Source organism: Acanthisitta chloris, unplaced genomic scaffold (genome assembly GCF_000695815.1).
Source record: "Acanthisitta chloris isolate BGI_N310 unplaced genomic scaffold, ASM69581v1 scaffold11510, whole genome shotgun sequence".
Lineage (NCBI taxonomy): Eukaryota > Metazoa > Chordata > Aves > Passeriformes > Acanthisittidae > Acanthisitta > Acanthisitta chloris.
In genome coordinates this window covers 40,949-63,693 of record NW_008653408.1, presented here as the reverse complement: position 1 = coordinate 63,693, position 22,745 = coordinate 40,949, and the positions used below count along the sequence as shown (strand labels likewise).

The window sequence follows — 22,745 nt, the reverse complement described above, 5'->3', positions numbered from 1 at the left end:
CACTAATCTGAATAATTCCTGCTCAGCTCTAAAATGAAATCCCAGCTTTGAGACATTTTTAGCACATATAACCTTTCTTTCTAGCCCCTCTGCATTCGTGAGTTTCTTCAACCTTTTTTTCAAGCATTTGGCAGAGCTAATAGGTGATCTCAAATAGTCTTCTGAAAACTGGAAGTTTGAGCTCCCAGGTAAAGCAGGGCACATATTAAGACTTAAACATTACAAAGACGTACACTTTCAAATGAAGCTCTTTGATACTGGTTGCTCCTTCACTTACCTGCCAAGACCTTAGTTCAGGCCCTTGGTCCTGCTTCCCCTGTTACAGCGTAGGAATGCAGCTCCAGTGCTGCTAAGGTGTTAGGGTGTCACCAACTGCTGCAGGAGAAACAACACATCCTGAACTCTGGGGTTGGCAGGTAAAAAGCTTTTCTGTCTCCTCTGACCTGTTGTTCATCAGTCTATAGAGGGAGCACCCAGGAAAGACAACAGGAGTTCCGAATACAGGAGGAGAAAAAATTAAGGGACTGTCTACTTTCTGTCTTGTAATCTTTAAGTCCACACATGTAACTGCTTAGGGTCACCTTGCATCTGGCCAGAGCACAAAGTTGGGGTGAGGGAGAAGCAGGGAAGGCACAAGGCTTCTCTCTCTCCCTCTCTCCTTCCCTCCTTTGCAGTCCATAGTTAGAGCAGCATTTATCTTCTCTGCTGCGTGCAGAGAACTGAGTGTCCTTTGGTTCCATGGAAGAATAACACCATGGAAGGAGGAAACAGCTTGTGTAGGTTGGGAATGTAACAGCATGTTCACCCAAGTCTGTCTTAACAATAATGAAGCTGCCTGTTTTCCTTCCTCCATTACATGAGCAGCAGCTAAGCTATAGTGAGATAATTCACTTGTTGAGCAGTAGATATCCAAGGTTTGGATTCAGAGTCTTACTGGAAGTAGAAAGTGACTCATCCGAGAGCAGTCAGTCTACACTGCTAATTTTATTTGTTGTCTTGGATCAAGTACTGTTTGTTTTCCTCATGCAAAATCTCTTCTATACTTAAGAAAACCATCATGGGTTGATGAAGGGGAAACAGTGAATAGTGAAGTAGTGAGTGGTGAGTAAGAAAGAGAAATAGGAAAATGGGCAAGAAAGCCAAGTTGACTTCATAGCATTTTTTTTAATCAAAAGAGTAACAGATAGGCCCTATGCATTTTGATTTTCTACAAGACTATATCTCAGTCAAAAGTTCAGATGGTGGGCCTGGAACATAGCATACCCATTTTCTGGTGTCTGTACCAGGGAGACAATGTAAGGTACACACTTGGCCCTGACTCCTTCATCTCACCATTCGTAGCTGGAGTTTAATGGCTGAAGTTAGTAAAAGCTGCAAAACAGGGAAGACTCTAAAGACAGAAGTGTTCTACTGGGTTGGAACACTCAACTTTGGGTATTGCATTTAAAACTGCACTAAATTTATAATGCGTCTTAGCCTAAATTCTGCATTATGTTTCCAGTGACAAACACTAGCACTACTTTTAAACTTTTATTTATCTACAACTGTCAAGGCTAGAGTTCCATCGGATACATTACTTTTGATATGTTTTTCCTGTGAATGAAACCATCATTTTTATACACAAGTACATTCAATTCAAACATGTTCTGTTTTCACTCAAGGAACTGGTTCATGTTCCCTCAGAAAAAAAAATTAAATATTTACACATTTGTGACTGCAAAGCTAATTTGAAAGCAACCTTTAAATAACTCTGATCACAATAACAGATTGCTACCTTTTACCTCAAAATTATAACACTGCACTGGTATTTTCTATGTTGCTATCTTCAGCTGAAAATATCCTATCTGTTCACATTTCTCTGTGGAATTCAAGCAGTCCACAGCAGCAAAGGCAACCTGCATACCTGGAGTTGGTGTCCTTGATACATCAATCCATCACGTAAGCTAGCTGATTATGTCAGAAGAATTACGTTGTACAGTATAAAACTCACCAGAGTAAAAGTAATAGGCTAAAGATTAACAAAATTATCTTGGTTAATGCTTTAAGAATAGGAAATTGCTGACACACCTTATCAAAATGTAATTAAATGAAACAGAGATGTTCTAGAGAGACATATGATGTAAACTAACGTCTATGGTGCCATTATTATTTATCAATCGGAATATACCCCAGCAGATATCTAATAATTTAGATTTGTGAATTACCCCCGATTAAAACACAACAAAACTACTACCTTAAAAAGAGAGAGTTTGAGATATCTAAAGGTGGAGTTTAAATGGAAAGCACAAGCACAGGTTTGCTTTCTGTTCCTACGGAAGATCTGTTCCACCCACTTTTATGCTGATTTTATTGCCCTGGAGAGTATGGTAAAAAGTACTTCAGTAAACCCAAGTGGCCTAAGCTTGATGTACCTTTCAAATACATCTCGTGTTCCTGACTGCTAGAAAACTGCTAACTTTCTTTAACTACTGCAACAGTATTATTATGAGTGATTTCTGATTGGAGTGAATGCATGTCTATTTTGCAACTTCACGTGCTTTATAAGTAAAAATGTTGATGATCAGGGACTGCTTGAAGAAGTGTAAAGTTGAACAAATTACCCCATGTAAGGTTAAACTGGTCGAGGTTCCTAGCTGATGTGTTTTTGGAGGAACTACTGGGATTCAGAAAACCAATCTTTATTTATTTAGCTGCCATTATTTGGCTGTTAATATTCATGTTCAGCAATTAAATAATTGTTCTGTTGAATAATTACTTAGCTAAATCAGTATTGCACCATGCTGGTGCATGAGAAGGTAAAAAAAAGTCAAGCTAATTGGATAAAATCATCAAGAGAGTTGAACTAATTTAAGAGCAAATATCTCACTGACTCTTCCTCCGGGTGTTTCCAGCTGGTGGTTTTAGCCTTTTTGTAAGTTGCATCCCTACTGCTGCACTTACTTTCTAACTGCCATTAAGAAACTGAAAATAATTTAAAACATGGACCTGATCTTTCATTCTGTGTATACCCAGTAAACAAATGGTATTTAATTGCTTCCCAAGGGTCAGATTCTCATGTACCAGTAGCCTAAATGTGGTGAATCAGTGAGATTAATGTTATTACTATAGCAAGAAAACTATGCCATTGCGACAAGTGCAAAGATTAATATTCTGCGCATGTATGGCTGACACCAGCTACAATTCACTCAGGTATTTTTTCAGCTATATGCATCATATGCAGTATATCATCACAGTATATGGTGATTATGTCTGGCACTGAAGACAATGTGACTATTAAACCCTTAGTTTTTGCCTTAGTGATGGTTTTTGTGCTGCCACAAAGATAAGGAGTAGAAATCAAACTGGAACACTGTGAGCTAATTTGGAAGGCTATTGGGTAACCATTCAGGAGATCTGTGCTCAATTTCTACTTCTTGGCTGAAGTCTGTAGATATTAGGCTCTGCCAGGCAGTGACTGCATTTTAGGTTGAACTTCTGTCTGTCACACACTAGGACCACTAGCTCTCAAGCCACCACTGTAACATGAAAACCTGCCTTATTCCAGCCCAAAGGCCACATTAAGTCCATTACACATACATCTAAAGGCAGAATTTGGTTTACAGACAAAAGTCAATATTCAGTTAAGATTCTCCGGGTAAGAAATGTTCTGACATTTTTCCTTCACTGACCTACCCTTTGAAAAGAGTATCTCAGTGGCACCACACTTCACTCTATCCTACTCCTAGGAATTTTTATCATCACATCAAGACATCCAGTATTTTTAGCTTTCTTTAAAAAAACCCCCACAATTCTCTCTCCACACACACAAAAAAATCCCCAAACCAAACCCAAGCAATCAGGATTTAAGTGTGATTTTAAAATTCCACTGGTAGATGATGCAAAATGACCGTTCACCTAAGTGTTGAAAACACAACTTGAATTTACTAAATAGATTCAGATAGGAAATATTTTCTCAGTGCTGTTTGGAGAGGGAAAATCCTTTAAACAAACAAATTAGTGCACATGAAAACAGGAACATATGATTAGCGCATTTTCTTGAAGTGAGGGAAAGGTGGTTTTGAAAACTCTGAGACAAAGCTGGGCACCACGCCTAGATCTTTCACCAGCTGGGTAAATACCTTAACTTTTCAGTTCAAAGTGGTAGTGATCCTATCTCCAAGATCTCTGATTCCTTCACTTTTATCACAAGTGTTTGGCTTAAACATGCTATATGAATGGAAACATATTTTTTCTCGTTTTAATTAAGATGCAGAAAAAGTGCACGCCAGTATCTTTTCATTTTTGATTGTGGTTCAATCTGATCAGACTGTCTTCAATACTTTGTTTCAACAGTCAATCATTGAAAAATCAATTGCTTACAGAGTTTTGTTCAGCTACATGCTGAGGCATGCTTCGGTAGTCGTCAGAGAAGGATGTGGTCCCCATATCCCATATGCTGTATGGTACTGCAAAAGACACTGGCACTCTCTAATTTCTTTTATGAAACCTTATTTATTTTATGATACCAAATTATTTTATGGCACCTGTTTGTTTCTAACAGCTGGAATATTTAAGCCTGATTGCAGTGAAAACTAGTCAGGGCTGTGTTTGTTTATGAACAGAGGAGCATGATGATTTTGCTATAATGTGCAAAGCAGTAATAATGAAAAAACCACAATATTATTGTGATCCATTCATAAAGAACAATACAGCTATGTTAATTTCAAATCACTTAGAACCTAGTCAGTAATGCTGTCTTCTTTCTCCCTTTTAATGTCACAAAAATAGGCACCCATGAGAATTAAACGTTACATCAGCAATATTATCCAAGGCTAATTTCTTTTTGTAAGCTGAATAAAGGGTAAAAAACCTGCTTCCATCAAAGTTAGGAATTCACTTTTTGTTACAGTAAATGAATAACATCCAGAATAATTATTCTGAGGAAAAAAGAGAGCTAGAATCATTATTTTTATAGAAAAAGTGATACCTTTTACTAGACATTTTCATAAGCTCAGATCAACTTGCACTGTATCCTTCAGGCCCTTGGCTATATTAGAAAGGGGATGCATCTCTTATCTGACCTCTGAGAATTCATGTCCTTGTAAGAATAGCAAGTCAGACTAAAGCTCTACAGCTGTTGTAATAATACCAGTATATGCAAAACATAGGAATTCAGAGTGAACTTCAGCCAAATTAGTGGTATTAAATAAATTATAGAGTAGAGGCTTGCATGGAGTCCTGGAGATCTGCAAGGCGAACATAAGTGATGTGCAGTTCATCCACAGAAAGATATGAAACAGTAAAAATTGCAAACTTGGTATTTCCATATGTCTGCATTGGTTGTCTGTGAGAGACTTTGGAGGGGAATCACAGAATCAGTCAGACTGGAAGAGACCACAGTGGGTCATCTGGTCCAACCTCCCTGTTTAAGCAGGGTTATCCTAGAACACATTGCACAGGATTGCGTCCAGATGGTTCTTGAATATCTCCAGTGAGGGAGACTCCATGACCTCCCTGGGCAATCTGTTCCAGTGCTTGGTCACCTGCACAGTAAAGTTCTTCCTAATATTCAGGTGGAACTTCCTGTGAATCAGTTTCTGCCAGTTGCTTTTTGTCCTATTGCTTGTCTCCACTGAGAAGAGCCTGGCTCCATCATCTTGGCACCCCCCTTTTAGATATTTAAATATGTCAATGAGGTCCTCCCTCAGTCATCTCTTCTCGAGGCTGAACAAACCCAACTCCCTCAGCCTTTACTAAGGAGAGAGATGCTCTAGTCGTCTCTCTTGCCCTCCGCTGGACCTGCTCCAGGAGCAACATGTCTTTCTTGTACTGAGGAGTCCAGAACTGGACACAGTATTCCAGATGAGGTCTCACAAGGCCTTAGTAGAGGGGCAAAGCGATCAAAAAAACATGAAGGAATTTTTTTGTCATTAATGTCCATCCTATTTATTTAACAATATATGACCTTCAGATCTTCACTGAGTTCAGTAAAGAAATGTAGGATGTAACATTTTGTACTGAAAACAAGTTAGAATTTTAATGAAAAATAGCTATATCTTAACTCTGAGTAAAAAATTAATTGTCTTGGGTTTAAAACTAAATGATGGAGATTGTGTTTAGCAGACTGACATAGGAAAGCAGTCTGTTGGGGGAAAGCCAACAATTACCATAAGGCTATAATCAGCCTACTTGGCAGTGTCCACTGAAACTAAAAACTACTTTCAAAAAGTCCAGATACCTGTGGTGCTAAGTTTCCTGAGTGCCAGAGTTACATTTGCCTTAGGTGATACAATGGTACAAGAGGCATCTACAATCCAAATTGCCTGTAAAAGAACAAAGCAAACAAGCATAGACTCCAGCTTGCACTCAGCTGTTTTAGCATGGCAAAAAATATGTGTTTGCAAGGAGAATTTATAAACTTGACATCTGATTCTGCAAGTCTTTCCTCATGTAACAAAAACCCCAAAACAATTATTTTTTTAAAATAATGCAAATATTGTGGGGAAAGGGTGAGCCCAAGGTGTAAATTTTCTGGTTTGATATTTGCTATCTGGTGTGTGTGCAGAAGCTGTCTCACAGGTCCTGCCACTGGGGTTTTATGGCGAATGCAGCTGACTGGAACTGAGTTTGTGTTTGGCAGATTTGACAGTTAAAATTAATTTACATCTGAACTGGATTTTTCATAAAAAGTTTAATGAAATTTCATAATTGGTTTTGATGGTTTTAAAAATAATTATTGTATTTTAAAATTAAATAATCAGTTGTCTTGGTTTTATTCAGTTATCTACCATTATTCTAACTAGTCTTTTGTGAGTAATTGTAGTTAAAAAATAATGGATTTAAGTGAAATATGGTGCTTAACTTTAAGAAGCTCTTTAGAAAAATTATATTGTCACAGTTGATATTTTTTCCAGTAGGTTTTCTGATTACAAGAAAAGATATTTTCTAATAAGAAAACAGCTCATCAGGAAATCCAGTAGCTATAACTCTTAACTTCATGATATGTGGAATATTTATTAGAGCCTCATCTCTCAGAGTCCTGCAAACAGCACCTCCACCTTTCACTCAGAATCTCATTTATACTAAGAACAGTGGAGGGAGGCATGAAGAGCAATGCCTTACAGCATCAAAATCCTAAAGCACAGAAAAGACTGCATTTGTTTCTTGAAGTATCCTCACTTCCCTAAAACAGTCTTGATATTTCTAGAGGAGCAGCATTGACAGTATAGCTGGGGAGTGTGTGGCCACAGGAATAAAGAGATGTATGTACTCAAAACCTCCTGTGCCTGTGCACAGGTATCTTGGCCTGCTCACTGCCATGTTTCTGACACCAATGCTGTAGCAGCAATCCAGGGTTGACTGAAAGAATCAGTGCAAATTCTCCTGCCTTTTGTTTGATAGTGCTGCTCTTGCAGTTTGAATTAGACTTTCCTGTGTAAAGGAATAGCTTTTAGCCCCGTGAGACAGAGTTTAGAAGGACATTCACTTAAAAATATTATGAATGCATAGGGTTCTAAGTTCTGTGAGTTCTTTTGTTCAAAGGCTTATGATAAGGCCAGCTCATCTGTGTTCTGTGTTGTGAATTTCCCCATGAAAAATAAGAAACTTCTCAGTTCATCTGAGATTGTATCTTTCTGCCATACTTTGAAGGCAGGGGAGAGTAGGTTCAATTTATTACTACTTTTCAGTTGTGGTGCTTTCTTAATGCTGTGCTGGATTCAGCATAATTGGTCAAAGTCATAACAGATTTAACTGTAGAATATAATAGAAAAAGGAGATTGGTGGAAATCAAGGTTTAAGATATCTAGAGCACGTCAGGCTATTAAGGTCCAGTCAGTTAAGACATTTAGCTTTGTCCTGATAGTCTTACTTATGTTGTGCTACTTCTCAGCTTGAGTAAAAGCAGAATTGAACCCAAGTGATCTACTGCTTAAGAGTATAATCACTTCTTTGTTAATGGGAAGCATTGACCAAGATTTTGCAGTTTATGTAAGAGCATTATATAAGGTTATTAAATTGCATCCCACATGCCACTGTGAAGGTAGATATCCTTACTGAAAGATGAATGCTAAACTAAAGTAAGTCATAGAGGGATGTGCTAGGTAAAGCAAGAACTTTAAAAGGTCTTAGCAAATCTGCAGTGTTTCACTTTCTTCCCTTTCCTGTATATTTAATGATTTAAAATGGAATAGATCTAAAATCTGGTAGCCTTTTCTGTTCATAAGAGACAATCAGATGGACATACTCTTTCTAAAGACACAAGTAATATTCTCCTGTGGTGTTTTCCATAAAAGTTGAATTCAGTATACATTTGGCAGACAAGCTGTCAAATTTGTCAAAACTCTACATTTTCCTTTAGGACCCCATGAATAATTTGGAAGCAAAGCCTTGTAGAATCAAAAATCCATGTGTCAATACATCTTTTCATCATAGATTGCTATTTGCAATGCGATCTTTGATGTAATTTCAATATTAATTCTTTCTTCTTTTATAAAATGTTCAGAAGTGGACTGGTAGCAGAAAAACTAACCTGCTGGAAAGCCCTTGGCAAAAGGGACTTTCTCCTAAGATAGCCACAAATATATCCAGAAATGTTTTGCAACCATTTAAGATCTGAGTTAAGTCTTTGCCAAGCTCAACACAGAATCACAGAAACAGAGTCACCGAATGGCTGAGGCCTGGAGGTCATCTTGTCCACAACCCCTACACATACACCCCACTCCAGGCAGAGCCATCTAGAGCAGGCTGCCTAGGATTGTGTTCAGATGGCTTTTGAATATCTCCAAGGATGGAGAATTCACAGCCTCTCTGGGCAACCTGTGACAATGCTTGGTAAGCTTCAGAGTTAGACTTTTTTTCTTGGTGTTTAGAGGGAATCTCCTGTATTATAGCTTGCTCCCCTTGCCTCTGGTTCTGTCACAGGGCACCACTGAAAAGAACCTGGCTTCACCTTTTTTTGCACCTTCTCTTCAAGAAACTATACATATTAGTAAGATCTCCCTGAACCTTCTCTCCTCCAGGTGGAACAGTGTCAGTTTTCCCAGCCTTTCTTTACAGGACAGGTGCTCCAGTCCCCTAAACTGGACTTGCTCCAGTATGTCAAGGACTCTTGCAATGAAGAGCCCAGAACTGTACATAGTGCTCCAGGTGTGGCCACTAGTGCCACAAACAACACATTTACTGCAATTATATTTAAAAAAGAGACTGCAATTGAGGAATATTTTGAGGGGACACAATTATATTTACACCTCAGGATGACTCCAGGGTGAAGGAGAGACCAGTCTGTTCTTGTCTTGTGTGACTGATTTAAATTACCCAGCTACTGATACTGCACCTCAGCAGACATTCAGAGGCAGGTGGAAACTACCAGTGTGCACTGTACTTGAACTTCTTAAATAAATGACAGTATTTCTTCAAACTTAGACTAGTACTGAGCAAAAGTTCTAACTGTGAAAAGAGGAAAGAACTAGTGATTTAAAACAATCTGACTTTCCTAAAGTCTCTTTTTTTATCACATGTATGTTGTTACAAAGTCTGTACGAAAATATGCTTTCTGCAGAATTCTACTTTGAAGAGATAATATTACTTTTACATAATGATAGCCACAACAGAAGCAATTACAACTTTTGGAAACTTTCAGTCCTTTCTAGGATCACTTTTTGAGGCTTTTGTTCTCAGATATGGAATGTAATTTTTGTATAGGTAAAAAATCTTGCCGAAGTTTGCTTGCCAATGATTTCTAATGGAGTTACTCTAGCTTTGTTTCATTACTGTAGAGTTGCCTTCTGCTTTAGGCAAGATTCAACTCAAGGGTGCATTTCTCCTGTCAGATCACTCAACAGATCACTAGTCTGGCTGTCAGCTTCATTCCTTCCTTCAGGATAATATTACCATTCATATTCCACCTTGTGTGATGGATACATTTAATTACTAGACAATCTGCAGTGTCCTTACTTCTGGCTACAGCTATTTTGCAAGCAATTCCTTCATAAATTTGAGATAATTAAAACTGGCAGTTCTACAGTGTTCAAAGAAATGGAAATTGTATTTCTTGAAAGGGTATCTGGGTGAATAAAAGCCCTCCAAATCACTAGCAAGTGAGTCTAGTGGTCTTGATAAATGGGCCTAGTCTCTCTCAGTTTTTGTAGTGACTATTTTTTTATTATTCTTGGTTTGCAGAGATGAGAATAACAGCAGCAGTAAAGAACTGAGCCTGATTAGGGTCACTCCTTTGATTTCATAGATTTAGATGTGGTTTCCAAATGGGAAGAGATGCCTGGAAACATTAATAGAATCATAGAATTACAGAATGGAATCATGAAGGTCATAAGAGACCTTTTAGATCAAGACCAAAGGTTAACCTGTCATTCTGCTGTAGCCCCTAAGCCCTAAACCATATCTTCCAGCACCAAATCCAGATGCTCTTAAACACTTCTAGGGATGGTGACTCCATCACGTCCCTGTGCAGTCTGTTCCAGTTTCTGACAGCCCTAACAGTGAAGATGTTTTTTCTAATTTCTAATCTGAACCTCCCCTGGCTCAGTTTATGGCTGTTTCCTCTCATCCTCTCACTGCAGGCATGGCAGAAGAGACCATCCCCCACCTCTTTACAACCCCCTTTCAGGTAGTTGTAGAGAGCCATGAGGTCACCCCTGAGCTGCCTCTTCTCAAGGCTAAACAAACCCAATTCCTCATACAACGTGTTCCAGACCTTTTATGAGCCTTGCTGACCTTTGCTGGTTTTGCTCCAGTGCCTCAATGTCCTTTTTAAAGTGAGGGGACCAAAACTGAACACAGTACTCAAGGTGTGGCCTCACCAATGCTGAATACAGGGGCATGATCACTTTTCTAGTCCTGCTTGGCCACACTATTCTTGATACAGGCCAAGGTGTCATTGGCCTACTTGGCCACCTGGGCACACTGTAGGCTCATATTGATCTGCCTGTCAACCAGCACCCCCAACTCCCTTTCCAGCAAACAACACTTGAGCCACACCTCCCCTGGCCTGTAGTGCTGCATGGGGTGGTGTCCCAATTGCAGGACCTGTCACTTGGCCTTATTAAACCTCATGCAGTTGAGACCATTGAATTGATCAAGTCAGTCCGGGTCTCTCTGTAGAGATTTCCTACCCTCAGGCAGATCAACTCTCCCATCCAACTTAGTGTTGTCTGCAAATTTACTGAGACTGCATTCAATCCCCATGTCCAGATCATCAATAAAGATGTTAAATAGGGCCAGCCTCAACACTGAGCCCTGGGTATCACCACTAGTGATACTAAATTCACACTTTTTCTTTTCATAAAGTGTTGTAAAGTTCTTCAGTTATAGAGGGCTTTAGGAATTTGTAAAGGATAATTCCTACCATGATGACTGTATTTTGTGAAATTAGCCTGGAGCTAAGAAACAGGATTGAGAGCCTCTGTGCCAGTCTATGTATATTACAGAGGTCTGTTTTGTTGGATGTTAACTGCTGGTTTCCAGATTTTCTGTTACACAAGGAGCTCAGCTGGGAAGCACTTTCAACATGGATGTCAACAAGAAGATATCTATTGCTCAGCCTCTGCCAGTATCAGGCTCTCAATTGGGTACTTCAGAAGAAATGGAGTTGCCATCTAGACAAACATATGTGCTATGGAATTATTAAGTGCGACTAGACAGGACTCACATCTCCTTTGCCTTTCTGTCTCATGTAATGAATGAATGACCCACTTTTTTTAGTGAGAGGATCTCCATCTTATAAGTGTTATCTACTAGGGGTCCAGATTCATTTCCATGAAACATTTTCTCATTTTTTCCTCTTGAAAGTGCTAGACATTTATTCCTGTTTTAACTGACATTTTAAACCGATTTGGAATTATACATGGTTAAAAAAAACCTATATAAGATGGAAATACTGCTGCTAACAGTTTAAGTAGCCCATTTTTTTCCTTTTGATTTGGACCTAAAGGCTGTATTTATTCTTGCAGATAAAATGGTCTGGGAGAGTTCTCTGGTCCTGAGGCACAATGTAGCCCCAGTCCATTAAAGCCCATACCCAAAACAGGGTTTCTGTACCTGCGACAGGCCAAATCTCTGCTAGGGAGTCAACACTTGCTAACAATTTAACTGTACAGGCTGATTGCATCCCATGCTAGACCCTGGCCCTGTGTAGTTTACTGGTATAGACATAGACAGTGTGTTTAATTTGGATAAGGGATTTTTGTTGGTTTTGCATGTTAAATATTTAAGTTTTTATTATTCCGGAATGAATAAAGTTCGGAGGGTTTGCAAGGCCTCTTTGGTGCATTTAAAATGTCACCATCTATCAACAGGCCTTACTTCAGCTTAATCTCAGACCCATTTTGACATTTCCTGCACTTCATTTCTGTGATTTTCCATGGACTTCTGAGTTAATGCATCTTTGTGTAAATATCTAATTGCAAATTTGCAATAAAGAAACTAAAAAATCAGCCCAAACCCTATCAGGGGGGATTTCAATGGCTTTAAACTCCTAATATCTGAAAATCACAGCATAAGCTGGACTCAGGCATTCTCAGCACTCCTGAGTTTTGTGCCTTTTCTTTTTTTCTACAGCAACAGTCAAGCTGTTCGTTGGTGACAGAAAATCTGCCATGACATTAACAATCTTCCTTCAGACACTGTTCCACAGACACCGAACTGAACAGCATTTTGGCACAGGCAGGTGGGAAATGGGTATGAGGGGTGAGAGCGAGCCAAGATGCTGATGCTCTGAAGCAATCCATCTCTTAAACAGCCTCAGAGGAGACATCAAGCTGCTGTACCCCAGTGGAAGTGATTCTGCCACTGCCTTCTCTCTCTCTAGTCTCCTCAAGAGCAGCTGTCCCTGCATACATTGTGTGTGCTTTGCCAGGACAGAATCAAGATAATTTTCTAAAGTTAACTAGATTTAGTTTGCTATCTCCTTCTAAGGAGCTACTGTCAGTATCTTTTGCATGGCTGAATTAGAAGGAGCGTTGTGTAATCTCAAATCCCTTTTGAGCACGTATTTATTCTTCAATTTAGGAGGATTACAGTTCTGGGGTTTTTTTCCACTCTAATTTTCTTTACAGAATTGTTTGCTTGAAATAGGACTATTTTCTGCAGTTAGACTGATGAGGGTTTCATATCTTAGTAATATTACACACAAAGAAATCTATGGATTTTGTTTGTGAAGCTTCAGAAACATTTATTTTAAATTTGATGATCTATTATGTTTACAATCTATTCATTCTCTAACCTGCTTGTGTTCTCACAGATGGGTAAAAATGTCAGTAAACACATGAGCCTCCATCTGTTCCTCAAAATGAAATGAACTTTCAAAGTTTAAGATATTAAGAATAAAATCCTGATACTAGGAAAGCTTGGCCCAGAGAGCCCAGAGTTGGCTTTGATGTTAATGTGGATTCTACCACTGGCTTGTGACCAAAGTTAAGAGACCAGCTGCATAAGAAGCTGTTGCTACACTCTTCGCATTAGCCTTCTATTTTTATTAATTTTTTTGATGGGAGGAACAAGTTTACTTCATACCTTTGAAAATAGAAACATTTATCAGTTTACATGGGGTTAGACTCAGTTTACAGTGCTACAGGTTTTTTTCAAACCAGGGTTCTTGGTTGCAAATTAATTTCAAATTATTTATATATGCTGAACATCTGTGTAGTATCTTTGTGTATCTTTGTGCTTCCACCTTGACTTCACTGCAGGCCGGCAGTGCCTTAGTGACTACTCCTTTTCATCACTTGACAAAATAAAAGCTTACAGCTTTCTCCTAGAGAACAGCATGAGTTTGATTTACTTTGCATGTCCCCCAAAGCAATGGCCTGCACCAAAGCTGCTTCTGAATGGCAAATGACCTGTGGAAAGCCCTTGCTGCTGTGGGAGCTGGTGGCTCACAATCCCTGCCCCTGCTCCAAGGCTGCACAAGAGCTTGTACTTCAACATGGATTTGGAAGTAGGTGGCAAGGGACTGAGAAGAAGAGAGCAGAAAGATAAAAAGCACTGGATAAGCTTGGATATAGAGATTTCTGGGCTGCTTTCTGATGAGAGACAGTGAGATGAATTTGATTTATTTAGAACAGTGCTCCACAGTGACCAAGGAAGGCCCTTATGAGATTTAACACATTAAGATTATTTTAGTTGTTTTTACATTAAATTTTGGAATTTTTTTGTAAATTTTATTTCTATAGCCTTTTTTGTTTGCCGGTAACATCTTTAGAAGCAGATGTAAAACTAGTAGTTAGCAGCAGTTAGTGTACCTGTAAGCTCATCTAACATACTTTTCCACCTTGTGGCATCATGTATGGTGAAGAAATGTGCTCTACTTTTTTGAAAGGTAGTGTTTCACATCTGCTTCACAGGGATGTGCAAGAAGTGGTCACAGCTGCCTTCACTTGCCACCTCTGGAGCTCTGGGATAAGCTGTATATTGAATTGCATATGAGGTATATTTGTGTTCTGGCTCAGGGAGACAGCAGACTTACAGGAATTATTAGGCTAACACTGACAATCTGGCCCAGTGTTACAGAAGGGCATAAGCCCAGAGGTTGACAAGTCAGGCTGTGATGCCCTGGGAGAGTTGTGTAAACAAGCATGCACCAAACCACCTGTCCCCAGCCTGCCCTGAGGACCTAAACTTCCATAAATTGCCAGCAAAATAACTTGCCCTGTCTTAATTGTAAAGGAGAATGAGCCTATAAAATATCATACCTATTAGGAAGACATGCTTCCCCCTCTAACTTTTTTAACTTTAGTGATCATCCTTTTCTTTTGCTTTAAAGGGAAAAATGCTTTGCTTGGGTATTATTTAATAAATACTGTTAACATAACCTACAAAAGTATGAAAAAAATACTCGACAAGCTATTTATTTTTAGAGTGTCTTCTGCTTATTTTTCCAAATGCTGAGAATTTAAATTTCTTATTTTAAGTAGCTCAGGGAACTTTGAGAAGTCCATTTCTGAGGACTAAGTATTTAAATCCTTAGCCCACACTCACCCCATGGCACATTCCAGTGACAACAGGAATGTCTGTCATCTTTCTCTCATGGCCTCAGCACTGAGAATATCTGGACTTAAAGACAAGGTGATTTAAGGCTGATTTTCAGGAATATCACATTCAGTAGCTTGTGTGACAGGTCAGATAATGGATTTTATCCAGCTTTAAATACTACCCATCAGAAGAACTGGTGCTCCATTCCTAAGAAAGCACCAGTGCTGCCCATTGCACTGTGATGATGCAGATGATACTGTCCCATAGATGCACAAAGCACAAGTTCCCGTGCTAGCTAAGTCTACTATCCCTCAGAATAAATCGTTCTCCAGGAAAGAGAGGAAATGCTTTCATCTTTGATCTCTGCAACAGCAAATGACAAAAAGATAAGGATGTCCTGTGATGTTTTAAAGTATGAAAAGGCTCTGAATGGAACATCTTTTCTCATTAAATATTTTTAAAATGTCACCTTCTATATTAGTAAAATAGAGTGGCCTGAAATTGTGTATTCTGCACTAGAGTACAATAGTCCCTGATGCCGTTTTCCATATTTGCTTTCTCATGTTTTGAAAAGGTAAAATGCAGGAAGTTGAGTATGTCTGTTTCAGATGTGTTGTCCTGTGTGTTCAGGGAGGAAAAGAAGAATTAGAAATAAAATTGCATGCTAAAATATAGTTTTTGGAACCAGTGCTTTTGTTTCAAACATAAAGATTTTATTTTCTTGCTGAAAGCTTTAACAAAATTCTGGAGCCTGGATGACAGCCCACCTCTAGTCTCCTCCTAGTCTGAAAGTTCTGCTGCAGGCAGGCATGGGAAGAAGGATATGGATTTTGTTTTCCACATATTTCAGAGTAGATGGCTATAATTTATTGCACTGTTTTTTTGTTTCCATCCTTTCTTTCCTTCCCTCTCCTTCAAACTTTATACCATAGTTAAATAAGATAAAGTAGCCATGACTACGACCCCCAGAGATTATCTTGTGTAAAGTCATGCAAAGCTTAGACACAATTTTTCAATAGCAAACTAACATTGAATATGCTAGGAAAAAATTATTCCTCTCAAAGTAGTAGAGGTGGGAAGTTAAAAAAAATATTTAGGGTTTTTTATTTTTATTTTTATTTAGAGTACCATGCTCTGTTTGTTAGGAAGACAATAAGGTTGAACCCCATAGGGAAAAATTATTAATGTAATTTAAAATTATTCTTAGAACCTTTTCTATCATCTCATATTCATGGCACAAGTGACAGAAATATCTTCTTGTAGGCCTAAGTCAACGGCTAAACCCATGCAAGGAAAATGTTCTTCTTAATAAAGAAAAATATTTGTGTAGCGAGGTCATCAGGAAGAAGTTTCAGACGTAACTCACAGCAGTTATAGGCAAATTATAAGAAGTGAAGGACAGAGGTTTTTTACCAAGAGCAACTCTTGTTTACTGCCAAGCTGGGAAATACCCTATCTTCCCTGGCATCTCTTGGGTGTGGGAAACTAGTCATGAAAGGGTCACAAGAAATCAAATGGCAGGCATAGCTTTTGTACAGGACACAGCTAGGAGTTGATGGACAAGAGTACCTTTCTCTTTTCCACAAGAGTCTTTCAGTAGTTGTTTTAATGGCTCCCTTTCAGGCAAAGGCCTTCCAGCTAGCTCATTTGAATCGAGCTACAGAACCAAGTGAAGTTGAGTGACCACCTACACTTAACCCCCTGGAAGCCTTTTCCTGTCCCCCAGGCTGCCATACTGCTAAGCACTCTTGCAGGGCAGATGCTAGATGCTTTCTGAGCCATCTGTGTACAGTAAAAGGAGAAGGGTTATTGGGCATCAGTGTCCCACAGCTTTCAAATTCACTGAGCACCTTATGAAAGGAAGAGAGGATAAAAAGATATGACTCCTGTTCTGGGTGGGAGACAGTGAAGGAAACAAAATAAAATTGGCAGAGTAGCCAATCTCCCTGTGCTAGCGTCTGGGGAGTTTTTTTGACAAATGTGATTTACAAATGTTTGCAAGAGAACAACTGGCTTCCTATCTGCTCAGGAAGCTGGAGTAATGGATTGCTAAATAAGGCTGAGGAGGTGAAGTAGCAGGATTACTACCCTTCCCTCGCCAAGCCAAGCTCAAAACTATAAAGCTACAGTGCTAAATACTGAATGCACAACTCTCTGGAGAAAGTGTAATTGAGGGAATTATAGACTGTCATGTTAGGAGTCTTACTGCAAATTTTGAGACTCTCAGCCTACCCAAGTCATTGAAATTACACTTAGTAAGGGAGCATTTTCTTTTGTCCTTTATGAGAATGGAGTTTTGCAGACACTAAAGACACAAGGTAAGATTCAGTTCAGGACCTTAGGTACCTGGCTGGTACTTATCTATTAGCTGCTTTAATGAGGCAGTCTCCCTGAAAGTGAGTGCCTAAGGTCTCCATCTGGTCAGTGGAGAGAGGAAGGTACCATGGAAGATCTCCACAGGGTTATATCATCTGCTTCTTTTGCAAATGGACAAGCTTTTCCTGTTGAGAACTTCAGAAGTACTTTATTTTCTCCACTGAGGATAATCGCCTCCTTCGCTACTGATGTTCAGAAACAAGTTCAGAGTTTAAGCTAGTTGGGCAACATCCTGACCACACCTATTAAAATAAAATGGCCAGCTTAAGGAGCCTGTTTATCTCCATCTTTTCCAATCTGAGCAAACCTTGACCATTGCCCTGTCAGTGAGCAGGCTGGGAGTGCACAAGAAGTGGGAGGGAACACAGCTGGGACAGCTGACCCCAACTGACCAAAGGGATATGACTGTATGACATTGTGCTCAGCTGGGGAAGAAAAAGGAAGCATGGAGGTTCAGAGTTGTAGCATCTATCTATCTGTCTTCCCAAGTCACTGTAATGTGTGATGGAGCCTTGCTTTCCTGGAGATGGCTGAACACTTGCATACCGATGGGAGGCAGTGAATGAATTTCTTGTTTTGCTTTACTTGTGCACAGCTTTACTTAAAAAAAGCTGTCAATTAAACTTTTATCTCAATGGACAAGTTTTGTTACTTAGGACCTTCTGATGCTCTTCCCCATCCTGCTGGTGAGGAGTAAGTGTTTGTGTAGGGCTGAGCTGCCTACCAGGGTTATCCCAGAACAATAGAGAAGTGCTCCAAATAGCTGTTATCTTTAAGAAGGAATTATTAGAGGAAGAAAAAGGTTTGTAATAAGGTGTACAAAATAATTTTTCAATCTCACTTTTTGCTCTTAACAAGTCTCTATTAGGCAAGATAGTATTTCCCCAAGCAATGGTGTGAATATTTACCTATGCTGTTGTGCAAACAGAAGACTTAACACCTATTCTGCTTTTAACATGGAGTGGAACAGAAGAAAACAAACATCAAATGATTCTCAAAAGATATTTTTAGAATTCTAATGATTCGTTTGAATATATGAACTATTGAACTACTCTTCAAACAAGTAAAAGTGAAAATTTCTTACTACAACCTGCACATACTCCTCTCATTTCTATGAACGGTGAGAAAGTTGAGGCAATAAGAGATTAGTGATATAAGAGTCATCCTCAGTCACACAGGCTGATGGAAAAACAGATGAAAATTCTTCAAATTTTTATATTGACAGTTAAAGCATTGTCTTCACCACTATGTTCAGCAACATTTCCAGACAGGTATCTCTTGAGAAATTCACATTACTCAAATACAAAGACCCACGGAACTAGGGAAAGCATGTAATTACATTAGGTCCAGAAAACTTGTTTCAATTGTTCATTAGGATTTCCTATTACAGAAACCTACCCTAGAGAATTACCTACCTAGAATACCCTATATATGAGTGACTAATAAAGTGTGCTACTTCTTTAAAAATTATTTTTGTAGTTTATTAGTGTACAAAATGGAGGCAAGAACTGTAATCTGTACTCTACCTGGACAGCTCAAATTTACAAAACAAATTTGGCACCAGAACCAATTACTTCACTTTGAGATTCTGAAACATTTGATATTGTCTTTTTCAAAGTTTTGTCCAATCTCCTCCAAAGGAGTTTCCACTACAGAATCCAAGAAGACAGAGGTGGAAAAGACTTATTACATCACCTGTTCTAGCTTTTGATTTTAGCAAATGCAAGTGATGTCACAATCCCCTTTGACCAGTTATTTGACTTAATCCTGAAAACTAGCTTAAATTGACAGAATTTTTCCATGCTCAGTCTAATCTACTTTACCAAAAAACCAAACCCTGAAGCCCTGAAAAGCCCCAAGAGATGGCAAAAAAAGCTGAAGATACATCCTATGTTTTAAAGCCGTAATTGCTCTAATTTATATTTAATATGCATAAGATGTTCAAATACATAATGGTACTGCATTATAAGGAATGGAGGCACTCCAAGGGTCATAGAGCTCATAAAGTTTCAAAATAGAATATAGTTGTCACGTAAGATTTCTTGAGCTACAGCATGCTCAAAAGATAAAATCAGGTGTCTTTAAGTTTTAGAAATTTGACTGATACTTTTATGGCCATTCATATTCTAGTATGCCAGGCAAATGCCAACCCTAGCTGTACATGCACAATGATGGGCTTTATTTCCATTCAGGAAAGAGATGTAGTCAGGGTGGATAATTCTATGAAAACATTATCTACAGAGTTGTTAAAAAGCAAGTAGAGTGCTGGGAGTTAGTAATAAAAAATCAAGAGCAAACACAAAACATGGTGCACCCATGTCCTGACTACTGCAACAGATATAGTCACACATCTCAGACAGGAGACAGCAGAATAGGAAAGGTACTTGGAGAGACATAAGGTAGGCAGGTAGGTAGGAGAGATAAGGATAAACCATCATCACAGAGATTAAAACAGAGAAAATGGAAGAAAAAACAGTTGAAGGGAGGTACAAGAGAGCTCTGTAAAGTCTTGATCGTCCTGGGAACAATTAGTCACTATTCTTCATGATCATAACAAGGAGGCATCAAATGAAATTAGCATCTAGTCGGTTAAAACAAACAAAAGGGAGTTAATTCTTCACAGATTGCACAGGCCTGTTTTAGAATTTATTGCTACAGGAAACCCTGGATGCCAAAAGTTTATATGAGTTCAGGAAGTCGCTTCAGAAAATGGTTTGACAAATTAAGGAAAGAGAATTCCATTAAGGGCTATAAACCACACAGAAATGAACGCTGGGCAAGGAAGTCCCTAAGCTGCAGATTTCCAGAAGTTGTGATTTTTGCTGTGGGTAGGTTGAGGAGTTGCACGTCTACTTGTTTTATCCTTTTCTTGGGGCATCCGATAAAGGTCACTTCCTGAAATAGAATACTGAGCTAGATAAACCTCTGGTCTGTAATAGTACAGCTAACCTTACATTGTGCCCTTGTCCCAGAGCAGAGAGAAAAGTGGCAAAACATTCTCTCTTTACTTCCTCATTAATATACTTCCACCTCTTTGCTGTATGGATTGAACATATCGCAAAGTAGCTTCGTAAAAGCATGAGCTTTTACTCATCCAGGCTCCAAATAGCTTCTGCCTCCAGGTGAAATTGGAAGCAACAGCCAAGGCAGGACCACCCTGCTACTGCCTCCAGGATGTGGCATCTTGGAAAAAAGCTGTCCCATTTGGCTCCTTGTGCATACATGCTGGTATGTATTTTAAAATATATTGGGGCAAATAGCCTCAGATTTTAGATTGGGGCCAGATGGCTGATTAAAGTGAAAATAACACAGATACATGGAGGAATGGTCACTCCAAAAAGACTGAACTGTGTATGTAATAGGATGCATAGGCTCTGAACAGTAGTGCACGTCAGCTACTTTATATTTCGACACTGTGTTCATGAAAATAAGAAACAAAGACCTGATGCATCTCAGGACACTAAGAATTTAAAGTTATTTCTGAAACTGACTTTAAATCTTTGTCTTTCCAAGTGAGCTTTTAGTTTAGGAAGGGACAAGCAACCACAATTTTTGAGCCTTTTTTTCCCCACTAAAATTATGCCACACCAGTGAAAAGATAAAGTGGACTTTTAGGTTCATGTTTTCAGTTTTACAGAATATGTGTTTTTCAACAACTAACAAGTGTAACAGGTTGCCACACATTTACATTTATGACTATCTCCCTTTTACTCTCCTGAATGCAGAGCACTGCTATATCAAAAGTACAAGTCAGATATAAAATATTCAGTATCAAGTCTCTCATTCACACATACAAGTTTTACAACTGAAATTTTGTCATTTAGTTATGGTCTAAGTAGAGTAAATATAGCTTGAATTTACTATTCTCTCCTCTTCCCCCTCACAAGATGTCCAACCAAATCAGAGAATTGTTAAATCAAATTTTTAAGTGAAAATTTAAATTGTGCCTCCTCTCCCAGAAATTTGCATGTTCCCAGTGCTTGACGCTTTCCATTCTCATTGTTTACCTGTGGTGGATATGGAACCAAATATACTACAGGACATACCATGAACAGCTGCAGCAACAGCACCAACAAAAGCAACATGTGTTGTTGGGCCTTTGGTTTCCAGGTGCTTGAGACACAGCTGATGTTCCTTCATTTTGTGACTGCTGCCTCTTTCTCATTTCAGCTACTTCAGTGCCCAAGTGGCTATAAGAACACAGACATAAGAGATGTACAGAATTACTACAGACTGTCATAAAGTACATTCACATTTCTACAGCAATCTCTGATTCAACTGATTCTCACAGCTCATGGCAACAAAAGCACATGGCCATTAACTGTGCTGGCCAAGTAATAGTTCTATTGTGTTCAAAGCAGTTTCCAGAAGACCACATTTCAGTGACACACTTATGCTACCGTGGCATTGAATCATGCCTATTCTTATTGCTTTGACTGGACTCAAAGGACTGTTTATTGTTACCGTTTTGAACAGCAAGCCACACAGCTTGTGTGGCACTTGGTAGAGACTGAATTGGTCCTTACCATATGACTATCACAGCTTTTTCCATTGTGCTAAAAATACAGCAGGATGGTTACTCACTTTAAACATGAGCTGGAATGGATCTTTTTTACTTTTTGACTTCTTTAGTCAGTGTTGGACCAATGAAATTGCTAGAAGTGATATAATATCAGGGGCACTAATAGCTGTCTGTTAAGAGCTAAGGTTAGCTACTTAAGAGTTACTCTTTGTAAATACAATGAATAATAAATATATATTTATAAAATACTTTTCCAACTTCGGGACTATTTTCTGGTCACAGAAGGCTTTCTCTTGCTTGTTGCCAGTTTTTCCTAGATTTTATTAGGCCAAGATATTTCTCTTTCCAGAGTCTTGAAATATGCAGCTGGAAGTAATATACCATGCATTATCTAGTTTTCAAAAGGAGTTAAACATTTATTGTTAAATTGTTATTTGGGAAGGTTTAGAGATCAGGATCCTTGTAATGGTTCACAGCTTTGTAACAACTGTAAGATTCCCAGAGTAATGGCTGGTACAAGCACATATAATTAGAATAAATTTAGTACTTTTGCCTTTGAAAAGTACTAACAGATTACTGTGGGGAGGAGCCCAGTTTAAAACAGAAGTGTGTAGAAGATGGTCTAGTGTGAGCAGCATGCACTGTGCTCCACACCCCCAGGACATCCTCCCCAGGAGTGCTGGGGAAAGGCAGGCTCTGGTGGATTTGCCTCCTGGGTACACCATGCACAGACAAACAAGAGATGTGCCATTCCATCTACATGCATTCAAGCAGCAGCTGTGAGAGTTTGTTTGCATTCACACAGTTGCTAAAACTGCTGAAGTTTTTATTCTGTAATAGAATCGCTATAGACAGCTTACACACAACAACACGTAGCAAGGAC

The 22,745-nt window shown here is 38.9% G+C and overlaps 1 protein-coding gene across 1 annotated transcript in view; it reads right to left on the bottom strand.

Moving 5' to 3' along the window:
- Nucleotides 1-21,524, bottom strand: part of RGS17 (regulator of G-protein signaling 17) — a 29,064-nt gene extending 7,540 nt beyond the window's left edge. Inside the window, exon 1 of the mRNA XM_009080932.1 lies at nt 21,387-21,524. Coding sequence (XP_009079180.1) covers nt 21,387-21,505 — 119 coding nt within the window. The 5' untranslated portion in view covers nt 21,506-21,524. The remainder of the gene's footprint in view (nt 1-21,386) is intronic.
- Between the last annotated feature and the right edge of the window lie 1,221 nt (nt 21,525-22,745).